The sequence below is a fragment of the Blennius ocellaris genome (assembly GCF_963422515.1).
Source record: "Blennius ocellaris genome assembly, chromosome: 6".
Taxonomy (NCBI): Eukaryota; Metazoa; Chordata; class Actinopteri; order Blenniiformes; family Blenniidae; genus Blennius; species Blennius ocellaris.
The window spans coordinates 13,715,119-13,734,050 of record NC_137655.1 but is presented as its reverse complement, the minus strand read 5'-3'; the positions used below and the strand labels follow the sequence as shown (position 1 = coordinate 13,734,050).

At 41.5% G+C, this 18,932-nt stretch overlaps 1 protein-coding gene across 1 annotated transcript in view; it reads left to right on the top strand.

Annotated features, from left to right (window-relative positions):
• The first annotated feature begins 6,620 nt into the window (after nucleotides 1–6,620).
• Nucleotides 6,621–18,932, top strand: part of LOC308131311 (E3 ubiquitin-protein ligase SH3RF3-like) — a 95,580-nt gene continuing 83,268 nt past the window's right edge. The window contains exon 1 of the mRNA XM_080498008.1: nucleotides 6,621–7,193. Coding sequence (XP_080354134.1) covers nucleotides 6,798–7,193 — 396 coding nt within the window. The 5' untranslated portion in view covers nucleotides 6,621–6,797. The remainder of the gene's footprint in view (nucleotides 7,194–18,932) is intronic.

Genomic DNA, 18,932 nt, shown 5'->3' with positions numbered 1-18,932 from the left:
TATATCCTGTCCTCTCCACTCTTTCTTCTCTGCCTGTCCCCCACCTCCTTCACCGTCTCATTGATGTCGAGCCAGAGCTTCCTGACTGAAAAGGAGGATGAGACAAGAAGAGATTAGATGAGAAGAGAGGATAAAGAGGGGATGAGGAGAGGATAACAAGAAGAGTGATGGGTTCTGCTGAGAGAGTGATGACTGCTCTGTTAGAAACTGGACAAAAACACATATTATGCACAAAAAAAAGTATTTATGATGATGGATGGTGTGCAGGAAAAATAACTTTGATGGACTCTGCATGAGGTGGAATGGAGAATATCAGAAACACCATGTCAAATGAAAATTCCATAAATAATTAAATCAATGAGAAGCGAGACAATCTGGGACACATCAACCAGAAAATACAAGCAATGACGTTCAGTCATTTGCAACACATTTAACCCTTTAACAATCACATATGAGTAGAGTGAGGTTGAAGATATATTGTACTTGCCTCACAAAAATTTAATCAATTAAATAATTATCAAAAAAAGGGGAGATTTTCAATCTCTTTCAAAGGGACTGACATTTTATCTACAGGCAGACTCTCAGAAAACATTAGACAGTCTCGTTAAAGCTCCATGTTATCTATTTATTCGAGCTAATGTAACCAGGATCAATCATTCCATTACTGTTACAGTTAAGTCAGTTAACTTAACAAGAGAGTTCTTCTACAATCTTCAATCGCTCTATTTAATATCGTATAATTTTTTAACCAACATATGAAAGAAAAAGTCCAAAACAAAATACCGTTATATCTGTTACATAATATCATCACATGATAAGTCACCCGACCTGTTGATTTGGTCAGCAAACATGAGCTGCAGTAAAAGTGGATGAATTGTGTGTCGATGTAAGTTAAGCGAACATCATCTGTCAATGTACTGTAATATGTCAACAACATACCACCAAAAAGCTCTTGTGCATGAAGAATCTCATCTGAAAGGGGAAAAGATGGATCACAAAGCAATGCTCTAATTATTCTTCTCCTCAGGCCAGATAACGCTCCTCTGACAATGTTTCTGTTTCAACTGTGTCTTGACAAATGGAGCGTGACCCTTTTGACTCATTCCCTTGGTCTGTGTCAATTGTCTCCAGATACACTAATTCCAGCCCTGCTCCTCTTTATGTGAAGCTCCTCCAAGTGCTTAATCTGACTTTGCTTTACTTTTTTTCCCCCCTGTCGCTATTTCTGTTAGTTGCTTACTTTTTCTTACCACTTTTACCTTCCCACTCAACTTGATACGAAGATGCCTTGATAGAACAGTGAACACATGAGCCCTTCTTCCGCTCGATGTGGAGCGTGTCTTCTGAACATCTGTCAAGTCAGTTTGCCCATGATTGCTAAAAGTGTATAAAATGCATGCTTGGGACATTTCAGTTGACCTGTAATGAAACTAGATAACACCAATGTTCTTGGGATGCCCCTGCTGAAGTCCAGTTAGTTGATTTATAACATAGCACATTTGCAAACAGCAGAAGTTGAACAAAGCGGTGAACAAGATAAGACAACAATGCTTCATCAAATGTAAAGATTAGATGCAACCAAATGCAACTCAAATCTCACAACTGTTTACATTTACAAGCGACCAAAAAATAATCAACATAATGAATAAGACCAGTTAGGGATAATGTGCAATAGCAGTGAAAGGCCAGCAAGAATAATTATGTTTATGTTTATGCAAGTTCATGTTTGCACAATAGGGAGGCTGTTCTATACTATATGCATTGTTCAGCTAATGGCCTCAGTGAGCATCAAGTTATATAAAATAGAAGGTGCAATAATTAGCATTTTCTTTGAACAGAAGAAACGTTCAAGAGCCAGCAATACAAGAGCCACGGGGTTGCCAGCTTCAGCTATAACTAAAAGGTCAACAAATACACTTAAAAGGTCAGGTTCAGAGCGGTGATGTGATTTAAAACTATAATTTTTCAAAGATGCCAAGACTCCTCCAGTGTGAACGTCGCCCTATCCAGAAATGTAATTAATGGAAGAAAGTGAAGAACTGGTTCAATTCAAAAGCCCTTTTTTAAATATATTTTTGTTTAAATAGCCTTCCAATGTTTTGTAAACTACAACGAATCTGATGCAGTTAAAGTTAAATTTGTTGTCCCTCCCAATGTTGAAAATATTGGTGGTTGCAACATACATTTGCTTAGTCAATGCAATCCCTTCATTCTTAGTCTCTATTGTCGGTCATCCTTCAATAAACTACGCTCAACACAGGACATCTGAGCTGATCACTTAATTACTTGGCCAGTAAATGTAATTATGAGTGGAGTCATGTGGTCAACATGCATTTATGGAGGAGTTCCGAGTTTCCAAAGAGCGCAGCAGCTGTCACACACCAGTTATCCTTTTTTCTTGTTTCTTTTAAATATATAACTCCTTCAGAACCCCAATCAAAGTGCTGCAGCTCAGAGAACTTGGCAGTCAGCAGAGACCTAATTTGCTTCTTGGTATAATGAAGTGAGTGAGACTTAATTTTACTACAAATTCATTAAAAACAAACTTTCTTGTGCTTTTTATGAGGCTGGACGATATGGATGTTGACCTATATGTTTGAAACAGGACTCAACATTCTTCAAAGTCAAAACCAATCCAATATAGAAATGGAAAGACTAAAACTGGGATAGCTATTTTCTCATGTTTGATATTTACAGTCAGGATGGTGGGACATACTGTACATATTATCATTTAATCCAGGATTATGGCGACAGTCAAAACAGTGTTTATATTCTCCACTGTATGTAAAACATCTAGTTTCCACTGGAAAAAGGAAATTCACATGTATAACGTTGCGGGTAGAGTATATCAGTAGGGTCTCCAAAATGTGCGAATATTCCCACATATAAAGTGCAACATTAAAAGTTTCCTCACGCATCTTGCAAAGAAAGTCAAAATGGCCTTGTCATTATTTGTGTTAGTCCCCCAACACACACACACACACACACATACACACACGCACAACCTTTAACTATTATTCGATGAGGAAGCAGAGATGGTTGCCATGGTAACTGCCATGTCAGCTAACCTACTTTTGCGCCAACGAAAAACATTGGCCAATGAGAGAGAGGTGCATGCTATAGGTAGACTCTCTCCCTCCTCTCTCTCTCGCTCTCTCTCTCTCGCTCTCTCACTCTCTCTTTCTTTCTCGCACACACACACACACACACACACACACACTATGAATACACACATTACATATTCTTCAATTTTCTTTATTATTTCAAGCACACAAGTTTCATCTTTCTTAGCAACAACTTAACCCTTGTGTTTTGTGCGCAATGAAAGATGAAGTAGGATTATCATTGATGAAGTTGAGCAGGTTAGAGGAGTATCTATGAGAAAAAGTCAATATGACGTGTAAGTAAAGTAAATTTGAGCCGGATACAACTGATGCTGTCAGATTAAACTGTTGGAAAGACAGCAGTGAAAATGAAAATGTAAATGAAGTAAAGTCATAATGATTGAAGTTTAGATTTATGGTACATGTTTTCTGCAAAAAAAAAAAAAAAAAAATCTTCTTTTTTACACCATGCAGCATAATTATACAGGAAATTTCCTGAGGCTCAACCCACAAATTGCAAAAACAACTTGGGACCAAAATGATGACACTCTTTTAATCTCAGTCAAACTGCTATGACTAAACTTGAATCCTCTGCAAACTGTGCAAACCGACAATTGTACTTTATTTAAGCTCATCATTGAAACACCTGAAGAGGGCTTGTGCCACCCAAACACAGTCGTCATTCCTAATTGACACGTGTACTGGTTAAATAGCATCCACCTTTTGTCGGTTATTGACAGCACTGCATGCATCAGGGATCCCTTCCTGTCCTGCTTAAATGGATTGAGGGGATTTTCAACCAACAATCATTTTTGTTCGCTTCTCCCTGTAGTTCCACCTCTAATTCTGAATCAGTGGCTGTGGAGAATTGTATTAAGCAGATGAAACACAACGAACCTAAGACATGAGTGGGTATGATGAGGAGCGAGAGAGAGAGAGAGAGAGAGAGAGAGAGAGAGAGAGCAAGAGAGAGTGAGGGAAATGCCATGAATTTGGGCTTATTGCCAACACTTGTGGGCCGCTGCGCGAGTGTGGCATTCAAAATCAGAGCCTGACAACAGCACACGTTTTCCATGGCTGAATTACTGTGACATTATAATGTTCTGTGGAAATGTGGATAAAAATAGACCTGTAAGAAATGGCAGGCCAATGTAGATGAAATGCAAATTGAGCCTTTTCTCCTAACTGCCAAAAGAAGAGGCAGAAAGAATTTCAATTACCCCATTACAAGTGCGAAAAAACTTTACCAAATATCATTTTCTGAGCAATTTTGAATGTTTTAAAACAAACAGCAAGTTATTTATAGCTTTGTTTTCAGTTCACTTTAATCACTGAGCAACATTGTGTTGTTATGCTTTGTCTCCAGTGAAAGCTTCTTTCAATCCATACAAGCATTTGACAGTGGAGAGCAAAATAATGTGTCCAGTGCTGTCATAAAATAACGCTGTAAAGCCTTTTCCAACGCTGTAAACTTATAGTAATCTGTAGTTTGAGGGCTGATTAATCAATTTAAATCTGTTTGCATACCACACTCACACACAGAGACATTATATCCCTGAACAGTACTCCCTTTGGTTTTCATCGTGGGTGGCAAGTAGCAGGCCCACCCCTCAACCAGGAAGGCGTCACTTTAGTCTAACAAACACAAACACAATCCCACATACCACTACCAGTGCGAGCGCTCACACACACACACACACACACAGACACACACACACACACACACACACACACACACACACACACACACACACACACACACACACACACACACACACACACACACACACACACACACACACACACACACTCACACTCTCTTCACACAGTTGCCAAAAATCACTCCACGCCCCTCCTGAATGTGGGATCGAGGCAGGTCTGAACAGGTGGACAACCAAAGCCAGACTACACTGAAGGCTGAGAAACAAAACACACACACACACACACACACACACACACACACACACACACACACACACACACACACACACACACACACTCACACACACACACACACACACACACACACACACACACACACACACACACACACACACGCCTCATTGACATACCAAGCTCTGCTCTCAACAGCATTTACTCAATTTTAACATAAAACTCAATTTCAACTCAATTTTAACATAAATCTCAATTCCACATTTTGTCCTCACACATATTAGTCACAACAGTAATAAATTTCTCTCCACCACACAAACACACACCTGTCAACATGAATAACAAGAGAAAACACTAACACATTTACAAGTTGTGCACCATAACACCATAAACCTGTGCAATAAAGAATGTGAAGGTTACACCGTTTGATTGAAGAGATTCAGTGCAGAGGTGTAGGGTGCAGTTTCTGACACCCATTCAACAATATAGCTTTAAAATCTTACAGTGAATCTCATAACATTATATTGGGCCCTGTATATTGAACTTATTACTAGACTTCCACCCCCCAAGTGATAAGATTCTGGGTATCAGCCAAGTTGGGCTGGAGGGGGACTTTGGACTTTTGTGTATAGTTTGTATGCTATGTTGTCCCCTATGCATGCATGGGTCCCCGGGTACTTCAAGACAGTGTGTGTATGTGTGTGTGTGTGTGTGTGTGTGTGTGTGTGTGTGTGTGTGTGTGTGTGTGTGTGTGTGTGTGTGTGTGTGTGTGTGTGTGTGTGTGTGTGTGTGTGTGTGTGTGTGTGTGTGTGTAGCCCTGTGGTGGACTGACCTGCCCCGGGTGGACTCCAGCACACATACCTCAAATACGATGGACGCTGGCATGTAAAGACTCATACGAAAAACAAATCACTTCTCGGCCACCAGGTGACGCCGTAAACCGCTTCTTCCCAAACCCGTCAGTTTTCCTGAGGTAATCAAAGGGACGCCTGCTCTGTCAGGAAGTCATCATCATGAAAGACAGCTTGGAAATTGATACCAATGCGTCTTTCCTTCCACCGATTTGGTGTTCGCGTGATGTACATGCATTTAGTTTTAATTTTATTCAAAACGACAACACATGAATCCCTGCTTTTGTTACGTCCCTTGAAACGGCGTGCTTGTGTGTATGGATTGTTTGGGCTGCTTGCACGAGCTTGCCTTTGTTGCGCAGGTGAGATGACATACGCTCGCGCGGGTCTGGCGGAAAGGTGCGACACCTCAAGCCCAGTCTTCCCTCTTTAACCAGTCCGCCTGATGGAGTGAGGAGAGAAAAAGCTGTGGAGTTGTTTGTGTCTGTTGACCCCCCCCCCCCCTCGACTCTCTCCATCTCTCTGAGTCTTTATCAATCTGTCTGTGGTACGTGAGTGAGCGCGCGTCGCAATTGTGATCCGTGCGCGTATGATGATGATGATGATGATGAGAGCGTGATCTCACTGCTTTCTGCACAGCTGCTGGAGAGAGAGAAAGAGAGAGAGAGATAGACGCGGAGAGCCAGAGAGAGAGAGAGAGAGAGAGAGAGACGCGGAGAGCCAGAGAAGAGCGCAAACACGCAGAGGAAGACAGAGACGTTAAGAGGCGCACAGCAGCAGCGGAGAACATTTAATACCCAACATAGAGGCAACAACGCGCCGTTCAGGGGACACCGTTGCGAGGCGTCCGTGGGCTTCTTCCCCGCTGGTTCGCCTCCCAGAATGTTCTGCGTCCCCGGTCCTTCATTCCCACGGAACACGGAACAGTCGCCCAGACACTGAAGCCCAGATGCTCACCCTCTCCGCCGACATGGACGACTCCTCGTCGCTGCTGGATCTGCTGGAGTGCTCGGTGTGCCTGGAGCGCCTGGACACCACGGCCAAGGTGCTGCCGTGCCAGCACACCTTCTGCCGCCGCTGCCTGGAGAACATCGTCAGCTCCCGGAACGAGCTGCGCTGTCCGGAGTGCCGCATCCTCGTGGACTGCGGGGTGGACGACCTGCCGGCGAACATCCTCTTGGTTCGGCTCCTGGACGGCATCAAGCAGCGGCCCCAGCGAGGGAACGGCGGCAGGCAGTCCCTACCCGGCGGCTCGCTGCAGGGATACGCGGCCGGGATATGCGCTTCTCCTCCGGGCACTGCGATCAGAGAGCTGCCCGTAGCCACCAGGAACTCCCCAGTGAAGGTTGGACACTTTCTTTGACTCTGCAGTAATCCGCCAATCCAGCATTGGACATCATGTAGTTGTCAAATGCTTTTTGCGCACAGTTGAAAATGCACAAAACATAACTTTAGGGTTGGTTGAAACTGCGAGGTGCTGCTGCGTCTTGAAGTGGAATTTGGTGGGAGACTTTAAGGACAAATAGACTAATAGGAACAGTGTGTTCAGCACACAGCTGGCACAGCCGCTGCACAGTTGGTTGAAGTCTGTAATATGTTGTGGATGTCCATGCAGTGACATCGATTGCAGCATGGATTGTTTAGTAGACGAGCTCACAAATAAAATTGCATAAAGGGCACAACTTAACAGAACGCATATCTACACTGTCTGCAAAGTTTTAATGAGGTGAAGACGAGTGCATTGCTTTGGTTTCCACATACATTTACAGACGCAGATCGCTGGTGACATCATGTTATCTGATGAGCAGAGTGACATATTGGGTGTCTTTCCTGCGTTGCCGCTGAGGTTTTATAGAGCTGAACTCAGGAGACAAGGAGACAAAGGGTCAGTGGTTGGTGTTAACAGTCACCCGACTCCTGGTGAAGTCCAGTTACCCACAGCCTGCAGGAGTCTGAAGGTTTCATAACTCACTGGAAGCTTTGTTTACTTCCCATGCAGTGCATTGTCTTGTGGCTGTGTGGAAGCAGTGAAACGGCAAAGTGTGATATTATGAGCACTGAGCTGCAAAATTGTTGATTGCTATTTTAATTTCAGGAGGAATCTAAAGTTAAGAGATAATTGCCAGTTGTGGTGAGCTGAAATTGCCTGGTTTAGTTGAAATTGTTTTTGGTTTGTAATGCTGTTTTGTTTTTTGTTTTTTTAAGAATGATCTGTGGTGCAATGTCTAGTATGTCTAGAGTTGTTTTAAACAATCTCAGTTGTATAAGAACGGATTCGGCATGTACAATATTTGGCTTAATTGAGATTTATATCTGAGTTTGATGTGAAGTGTTAATATGCACCTGATGGTGTGAGAAAAAATGCTAAACCTTTATAAAAGTTTAAGTTTCATTCAAGCATGCATTAGAAATATTGCATAATATTCAATAGAAAATGATTGAACTGCAATCAGTTTATCTCACGAGGCAGTGTGTGCAGTGCAATACAGAAAGATTCCTCGCAGTTCTGATAGATATGTTTGTGTTAGATGTCTTTTATGTTTAGATGTCTGGATCGCTGTGGGAGTAATGCGTGGTGGGATTTTTCAGAGTAAGACTTGTCATACAAGTGCTTTGTATCCATCAATGTTCCCCTTGCTCCGAGTCTAATGATGCACCTGTTTAGGAGTGATGCAATGCAAATTAAGACAAACAAAGGCATCACCATCGGCTCTCACATCCCCCTACTCAGTGCTTGACTTATCAGGTAAGCAAGCCATTGATTGAAGCAGTGGAGCCCTTTTGTGTGATGAAGTGCGGCAGCAGTGTGAAGTCATTCACTCTTGGCCATAACCCGGAATGGAAACAATCAGTGACATTTCCGCACTAACACTTAAGGCTCCATTTCAATTCGTGCATTAAACTTCCCCGATCCCTGCAGGGTACCTTTTTAAGCCAGGTACTCAGCTCAGAAAAAATGCACCAAAAAAAAAACCCTGAAAATCCAGATTCTAACTGTAGTAATGTGTTTTTATTGAAACCGTTGCAAAGTCTTCCATTATGACATTTGTTCTTTACATACTTCGTAGACGAAATCCTGTGTTTCTAATGCACAAAGTGACATTTTGATTTGTGTTTTCTCCCAGCAGTAATCAAACTGGAATCCAGAAACATATTAGAACTATTAATGTTTCATTAACTCACTGCTTCAGCATTGCTGATACTGTTTCCAGTAGTTTAGTGAATATTGAGACTGGAGCAGTCTCACACCTTATTAAGGTATACAAAGTCCAGTTGTGGCCAGTCTGGGCTTGTTTTAGTGCTCCTTGGAGAGAGCGCTTCACTGTGGACGCAGCATTTATTGCTTGAGAACAGACACACACACAGACAGACACACCTAGTATAACCCATTACCCTCCGCAATCCCCCCCTGCAGTCCTTTTCCCCAACGTCTCCTCCCAGCTCTCTCGGGACCACGGCTTGGCGATGAAAGCGTGAATTAATCTCCTCCAACAGTGATGCATTTCTCTGTATATGTTCTGTGGTCTTAAAGAGCAGGTGTCATGCAAAATGAGGTGAATCTCGTGCAGAGCCACACACAGTGTTCCTGACGGAGCCAAGCAGGTGAAACAAAACACTCCTTCAGGTATGAAGCTTTGTAGATGAGAATGAATGTGTTGCTATGGAAATAGAAGAAGAGGCATGCTTGCTGAGTCAGCAGTTCAACCAGCTATCCCCCCCCCTGGCTGTTTGAGCCTCTGCTGCTGACGACTTGGTACTTTAACCAGTCAGCTTATCAATGTCGGCCAGTTCCTTTTTTTTTTTTTTGGCAAAATATTGCAATATAATTTTTTTAAAGACATATTGACCAAGAGATAATAACGGAATTACCACTCCAGATACTTCTCCTAGTTTTATACCTTCAGTTTATTGTCATCATATATTAAGCCCATTTGCATTTGATGACTACAGCAACTCTTTTACTTATTTACCATGTCTATAAATCATTGGATGTAACAATCCCTTTGTTCATGTGTGAAGACATACAGTATGAAAACAAGGGCAGTGGAGTTAGGTTTGAATAGAGTTGGGTTCAAAGTAATGTTTGTTATTTAGAGGGTGTACTATATATATATTAAGATTGTTTTTTGTTGTATTTTATGTTATTGGCAAATGAGTGGGCCTCCAAATGAAAACTTTGGACAGGAAAAACCATTGTTAATGTCACCCGAGTGACCTGAGTTGTTATAATGGCAGGGTGTTTGGTTTGCTTTGTTTTTTCTTTAAAGCTAAATAAGGAATAAAAACAAACTTATGTTTTCAGGGGCTTCAGTATAACAATATCTGATACGCTCACTTCCCGTAGCCCAAGGGGCTTCTGAAAGGAGTTACTGCCAACTCCAGTAGGTTTTTGTTTTCTGTTCTGTTTGCATTTGTTTATTTGTTGTTTGATGAGAAAGTACGTGGACTTGAGCTGGATTTGGTTGTATTTTAGGCCATGAGATGAGGATGAAACTCATAGCTGCATTGTCAACTCATTTCATAAAATGTGTATAATTGTATTCTCACAAGAAGAACTCTTGAAGACAGCCAATTGGAATTTTGTTTTGAATAGTAGTGTTTCTGCTTTTGAGAATTTCTCGCCATGCCATGCCTTTGGATCGCTGGGATCAAAGCTTACTTGAGTGTGATGCGTGGCAATGATAATCTCGTACCGCGACTCAGTGAACGTCCAGACAAAAGAAAAGCTTTTGTGCCCGCTTGACATCAACACAGCATGCAGAACAGTGAAACTGCTCGATATGAAGCTGTTTGCATTGATTCCATTAGAAAGTTTTCTGCCTGCAGAATTTCGAAACAGGAAGATATTCAGACATAAAAGCGAATGTTATTCAATCAATACCCAGCAAAGACAGCGGTGGGTGATTCTTACTGATTCATAATTTGATTTGTGCCTGGCTGTCTTCTGGCATGTTGGCCGTGGCAGTGCACTGTGATATTAATGCTCTTTGAGTGTGAGGGTTTTTACCAATTTTGTGGTACACCTGTTACACCTCAGTGACTCATCCAGCTTCCTGTTTTGTATTCATTAGTTATATCTTTTTGTACGTTCATCCATTTGTCAGCCATAGATTTTCTTCCAGGTAAATGTTATGCTGTGCTGAATAATGTCGACCTTCTAATCATAATGTTTGTGCAATCGAAAATCTAGTACCTCCCCTAAATGTGTTTTTGTCACAAACAGACCATCGGGATGGGACACCTCAGCTTCATCAGTGAGAATCAATTAGCGTTTGAGAAACTCCATTTAGAAAAACTCATTATCACACAAGTCTTCGAGCCAGTTGTATTTGAAGCGAGCCTGTGTGTTTTGTCTATTCTAAACAATAATAAATACAATAATTACAAAAACAACAATCATCAAACCTCTTCATGTTTTACAAATATCACTGGGCCTTTGTCCACCTATCTAATTTCCATCAAAGCAATGTGTGACAAAGATCCTGACCCTTGATCTTCTCCCTTACCTGTATTTACCTGTTGTTGTTATGGTTACAAATGGGGTTACCATGACAGGGTTGATGCCAGCAATGACGCTACTTGCTTTCATCTTCAGTGAGACATTGCTTTGCCCTGTCATTCCCTGGGATTATGGGGGTGGGGGGGTGGTGGTGGTGGTGGTGGTGGTTCAAAAGGAAACTGGTTTGTTTCGTGCAAATTATCCTTTGAACCCTTGTCTTTTGTAGTGCAGCATCACAATTGCACCTCCAATGCTTTCTCATAGTCAAGGCAGGATTTAATCTAAATTCAATTCTGTGCTTAACCCACCAAGAGGTAAATATAACCTTAACATTGATCTTTAATATTCAAATCCACCAATTAAAACAGAAGAGCAGAACCCCAGTGTCTCTGCAGTCACCACGTGTCCTGCTCCTCAGCTATACTGTATGTGAAAATACACTCTTGTACACAAACACGCATGCACCATCATTCACATTCATTAGTGTTGCAAACTGCCACTCGCAGCAGTAAACAACAAGCTCCTTGTCATCACCTTTACATTACTCCTTCACTTCATGAATACTGAAAGGAGGCCTGACACATGCTATACACAAACTCACACACATAGCTGCACAAAGACGTGCACGTAATTAATCTTCTCGATTCAGGATTATTTCTGCGGACACATTTCTCCCCATAAATGTGATTTTCAAACCTTTTTCAGTGCTGACTGTTAAATGAGCGCACACTTGCACAAATAGATCTTTTCCCTTTGCTGCTTTTTACTCATTTTTTCTCATCCCTTCCTTGTATCTTCTGTCTGGCAGTCATGTGAAGAGAATGCCATTAATGTCAACGTGACACACACACACACACACACACACACACACACACACACACACACACACACACACACACACACACACACACACACACACACACGCACATTGTGGAACTTGTATTGATTTGTGCTCCGTGTGTGTATGCACAAGTCTACACAAGTGTGTGTATGGCTCACAGATAGTTTGCATTCATCTCCCCCCGTGCTTTCCATGTTTGGGTAACAGTTTGGTTCAATTGGATTTTGAATGAGTTGCAGTGACGCTTCCCCCTGACAGTGTTCAGCGTCTTGTAGTTTAAATCATTTTCATGCCAAAATGGGACTGCAGTCATGTTTCCTGCCTGGAACAGTGCTTATTTTTCACTGTCCCTCAAAACAGAGGAAGGCACCAAAATTTAAAAAAAAAAAAAAAAACCTATACAAGAATAATTAATTAAATTTCTCAGTACGTTCAATAGAATCGCTCTCATTTATTAAATAGATAAGAAAGATAACATCAAAATATTGAGGAAACGGACTTTGGATGAATGAAAAGAATGAATGATTGCAATCTTTGATTTAAGAAAACCTACAAGTACAGAAATTCTGAACTTTTCTGACTGGTAGTGGTTGCAACATGCCAGATATTTTGGGATAGATTAGGAAATGTAGGGCAGCTATGACTAACGTATAATGCTGTGACGTCATTGCATTGCATCGTCAGTGCTTTATTATACTATTCCCTTTTTACCGCTGCCTGTATGGAGCGTTGTCCTAATTACTTGAGTCCATGCTGCCTTAAACTGTGTGATGTCATCTCACATCTTTCTCGTGGCTGTGCCATCTTCCAACTAATATATGGATATATGGACAAACACGGGTCAGAGAGTTGTTGGATGGATAGATGCAGGGTGGGTGCTGAGGGCAGTTTATGGCCTGAGAAATAGGGGGACATAGTAATGAGTTCTCTCTCTCTCTCTCTCTCTCTCCCCCCTCTCCCTCTCTCTCTCTCTCTCTCTGTTGGTGAGTTTGAGGAGGGGGTTGATGCATAATGGGTGTTAAAGTCAAAACAAGCTTTGGAGCTTGACTGCTATTCCCACGGGTGCACCCAGTTGCAAACACACACCCACACACACGCGCGCACACACACAGTCCAGGTTAAGGGTTAACCCCCCTCAATCTCTGCCTTTTTGTTACTATGGAGATGAGGGTGAGAAGTCACTGACCAGTGGTCAAGCCAATAGATCAGCCAGAAAAGAAAGCCGCCTCATTTTATCATCTTCATGCAATGAACCTGTGGACTGTACTGCACATCTTGTGTTAGTAAAAAACACTTTTTTCTTGGACACCTTTGAATGTATTGTGGTGGCATTTGTGGGTATGATAGGAACTGCAGTGACAAGATTGTGTTTTTAAATCACAAACATGCTCTCCTTACAATATTTATATGATCTTTTTTTCTATTTGATGTCACCTTATATCTTTAATGCCTTTGATTGTTTTCAAAACACCTTGGCACAAGATCTTTAATACTTCAAGGAACTTTGAAGTTTCCACTGTGCACTAATCTTGACCACAAATACAAATCTTAATGTCAAAATAGATAAGAGGATAGAGAGACAATACTGTTTGATCAGAGTGTGATAACAGCATTTGTATGTTGATAAATGATGTGGCAGTAAGAAAAGTACATGCCTGAATGACTTGGGACATTAATGTCAAACCAAAAGTGGTTTGGTCTACAAACTTGATTGTGAGGACCATTTTTTTATACGACTTTATGAAATATTTTAAATTGGAGTTCATTATATGACCACCTCTGTCCTCCTTGAATCCTGTTTTCCACATGGCGAAGATGAGTACTACCCCATGTTTAAGTTTGAGTAACTTTCACTTATTGAAAGTTCTTCTGGCACAAGAGCAACAGGAGATAGTGTGTGTGTAACGGTGTAATTACCCTCACTTTATATAACGAAAATTAGTCCTTGCCATGTTTTCAAATAAGGTATTTTATAAATGTCAGGGGAAAGCAATGGACTGTGTCTCAGTGTGTATTGCAACAACTTCATAATTAGACCACCATTGAGAAACCTGTCTGATGTGGGTGGACATTTTTATGCTACTTGCTGGTAGGAAAGGCACAGCTTCTGTACTGGTGTCACTTTACACAGCTTCTGGCTTATAAAACTGGCAACATTCAAACTAAATCAGACTTTCCTCCCGCTGCCATCTGGGACTGCCAGTGTGTAAAATTACCTCAAGCAGCTTAAAACAGTCTTTTATAATGTTTGAAAAATATCAGAAGTTATAGCCTGTAACTGCAGGTAGTTTGGTGCTGAGACTCGGCTGTTGTGATAACAGACGAGGTTCCACCAGTGGTGTGCTTGAAGAATTGGAACGGTTCTCTTGGGGGAAGAAACTGAAAACACACTGTGGTTACTCCAGGTGTCAGATGGAGTGGTGGTAGTGTTTGTATATTCATATTCCTTCCTGTCCTATGGTTTAAAAAAAAAACAACTCTCCATACTTCTCCTGTGCTCTTTCTTCTCTGCCTCCTCCTGATCTTTTCCTGTAATTGAGAGCTGGTGTTGAAACAAACCCACCTCCCACTTTAGATTTGGCAGGAATCAGAGCCTGGGCTTGAGTAGAGAAGAGATCAGCACACACACTAACATGCACATGGGTAAGTCTGAACAGAATTTGGATACATGGCAATGAACACAGGTCTTTCATTGACTTGCTGTTAGTTATCAAACCTCTCAACTTCCTTACATTGCATTTTTTTCCCCTCGATTATCCCCCTACCATCACCCTCTTTTGAAAATCTACATACATACATGTGTATATACAGTATATATATTTGAGGGAGATCATACAGAAACATGTAGGGTTGTTTCAGGGCACTCTGATCCACAGCGTTTATGGCTGCAGTACAGCTGGGATCAGCTTTCTCGTCTGACGTCTGTGTCCAGACATCCATTCCTGGCTGTGTATGTGTGTGTTCATCTTGTGTGTAAATGCTATGTGTGCATACTTTGACTGGCGTACATGTGCATATGTGTGTAGGGTTTGGTGGTGTACTCACAGGAAGTGAATCTTCCAGTGTGTGTGTGTGTGTGTGTGTGTGTGTGTGTGTGTGTGTGTGTGTGTGTGTGTGTGTGTGTGTGTGTGTGTGTGTGTGTGTGTGTGTGTGTGTGTGTGTGTGTGTGTGTGTGTGTGTGTGTGTGTGTGTGTGTGTGTGTGTGTGTGTGTGTGTGTGTGTGTGTGTGTGTTGCTTGGCTACTTTATCTTTTCTAACCATAATTTCTCAACTGTCAAACTCAAAAGTTGGAGGATGGTGTGTGTACATGTAGCAGTGTGCAGCTCATTGTGGCAGTGTGTTTGAAGGAAAGGCCGTACGTGGGGAAAGTTGGAAGAAAAAGCCTGGAAAAGCCTTGTGGCAGTTATGTAGTGAATTTTTGGCTTCGGGTTTAGGTGTGTGCGCGTGCGTGTGTGTGTGTGTGTGAGAGAGGGTTCTGGCAGTTTTCTCCCCTCAGGACTGGGATTATGTAAGCCGAGAGAAGTGAGGTCAAATACCATCATCCCTCTGGCTGTGCTCTGGACTGAGTGGGAACAATGGAAGTCCTGGTATAAACAAGCTCTTTGCCACTTAACTATTAAAACCTTGACATACTCCAGACACAAAAATCTCCTGCCATTTATCTGGATGTTTTATAGCCACACACATCTGGACTTTTGACTTTCCAATTCTTGCTTTTAAGAACCACTTTAACAAATGGATATTTAAGTACAGAGACATATCGACGTGTTGCCATGACAACGGGGGCCCAATGGTGCTCAAATTTACAATACTGTTACATTAAATATATACTGAGAGTGAGTGCATTTGAGTGTGTGAATGCTTTTAGATTTAAGAGTTCTTTTTTCCAACGTTAGTGGAATTTCAAAAGTATTAATTATTGGACAAGTCTGTTCATGACAGTGGGCCTATCTTTCAGATTATACATTTTTATAGATTCACTATAATGCTTTGGCAAATGTTTTTGGAAAAGCAGCCTTTTCTTAGGTGCAGCGTGGGAAACAGGTTTATAACCTGTCCCATTGGTGTGTGAATGTGAGCGTGAATGGGTGAATGACTGATATGTGAAGCGCTTTGGGACTGCCTCAGTGTGGTTAGAAGGCGCTATATAAATCTAGACCATTTACCATAACAACAGATTTAGACTCCCAGTGTCTTCCATGATGGTCTTGTTTGTTTACAGCCATTTCTGACTATGTATCAATCGAATGTTGAAATAATCTACAGATATTTGTCAGCACAGCCAGTATATAAACTAATCAGCCAGTTATACTATCTCCAAATAAAGTGAGTAATGTGTTTTTCCCATGGCACTTATTAGTGGGTAGGATACAATATATCATGTCTGAGGTAAACAATTTCAATTACAATAACAGAATAATAACCCATGGTGGTTGAGGGACCATCATGAGTGAAACTGCATTTTTGGACCATTCAGATTGTAATTGTATCCATCCATCTGTTATTTGGCTTCATGGAGCCAGTCATTGCTGACTCGGGTCAAATCACTGTGAAGTAAAGGTCTGGAGAGGTCTCCAGTGCCTGATAAGGAAAACCACATATACTAACACACATAGACATTTTAGAGTCATCAATGAGCCTTAAATACTTTTTTTTTTTCCCCTTGTGGTAGGACACTGAAGTACCCTGAGGAAAAGAAATCCCTACATATGCACAGCGAGAACATGCACACTCCACACAGAAAGGTCTTAAAGTCCAACCAGTATTCAAACTGAATACATTCTCACCATGAGGTGAAAGTGCAAACCACTACACCACTGTGCTTCCCGCTTGTATAAAGACCTGTACGGGTCTCTTCTTTGCAGGTGCTGTGAAAATATAGCAGTTTCAGTGCTATTTATGTTCAGACGCAGTTTGACATTTCTTTTCTCAGGGAGCCCGTGAGAATCTTCCTGTAGTTGAATCCAAGAGATTATGTGTGAGGTACTCAATGCAAAGGTCCAAGAAATAGTTCAAGGTGAGGAGAAGGTGTAGTTATTGCAAACTGTTTACCACAATCGCTCTCTGCTTGGTAACACCTTACAGTCACTTTTATGTGAAGGCATTATGTGTGCAACAACATGACTGTACACTGGCTGCGCTTTGATGACAAGTTCCCCTTGGTACAGGTGCTGAAAGAGAGCTTTTGTGTTGTCACTGTTGCATGTTGGTGACTGAGTCCTTGTCATCCTGAATTCTTTTATTCTCCATGTCGCATTACATCACCAAAGAGAAAATGTCAGCATTGCTGTGACATTAATTTCAACCATGTTGCCCACTGCACAGCAAACGGGAACATTTGCAAACAGTCGGCGCTTCATAAGCATGATACCACATGACTAATATCAACACAAGGAGGTTTAGTTTGTGATTTTGTGTGACTCACAAACTGAGTCCATAGCTGACTTCAGACAGATTTTCTGTGAAAAAAGACAGCAAATGTATCGCCTTACAGTTTGCCAAGCATGTGATACATATTTTGCAGTGCCATTTAGTCATTTAACCTGAGAAAATGTCTCCTTCACTCCATTACTTAAGTGTGAAATTTGTGAAGCAATTCATTTCAGGTTTGCAAAATGAACACACTCACACACTGTTCCATCAACTTGAAGAAGTTGTAAAGAAGCCGAGAAGCATTAAATCAGTCATATTGTGCTCGGCATAACCTTAAATAACATGACCAAACCACACAAAATACTTGTCAGTGGCTGTTGTTGAGTCCTCATTATTTGGCCCTGTGTGTATGAGAGTGCTTGTGAATGTTTATGTCAGTGGCTCTGTACCCCGTGTGACTCATATGTGTTGTGCAGTGTGTGTCTCTGTGTGTCTGTGTGTGAGAACATTTTGGCTTCATCATCTCCACTCTACACTTTATTTTCAGAGAGGCAGATAAAGATGTTGCAAGTTGTTACTCTGCTTACTTTACTGCTGTAAATCCCTGCTGGAGTCAATAACATCTATCTTCTCCCCTTTTATCGGGCGTGTGTCACATCAGGCCAGCGAGAGGGACATGCCGGCCAATAGGCTTCTCCTATTCATGTCCTACACATACTGTATGTTGTATATCTATACGGGTTTATATCAACCATGAATAGTACTTCCCCATAAAACATGTTACTCCTCCCATTCTGTTGAATTATACTGTGACAAACAATATTGTCAAATAATAGCGTCAACAACAAAATCAAATTGACTTTTATATCACAAAGGGCTTTACGCTGTTAATCACATTTATCCAATCATTCAGAAACCAAAAGCAATGGCTGCCATGGGAGCAAACAGAAGTTGGTGTGTTGGCCACATGGACAGGAAAAGGGTGAATCAACCCCCAACTTTCCAAACTGAACCTGACTCACCAATTGAGCCATAGTAAAAAAGAGAAAGGTATTTTTGAGATGAATAATGATTAAAGTCTCCCATTAAGTCAAACATGACAGAAAGCATAAGGCTCGAATAACTGTTGATAAGCAATGCATGAGTTCTCTGAAACATATGATCATGCAAAACAACATGTTAATAAAAGTGGAGCAAATTGCAAAGTTATGCCTGTAATCTTTATACTCTAACTGAATGATGGAACAAAACGAATACTTGTTTCCCCCCCCCCCGTGCCTGTGTAGTGATAATGCATCTCCTTATTTAACTGGGACGATTGTTGACAGTCATTTAACTGAAAGTTAGTGTTCTCTATGAATACTAAAGCC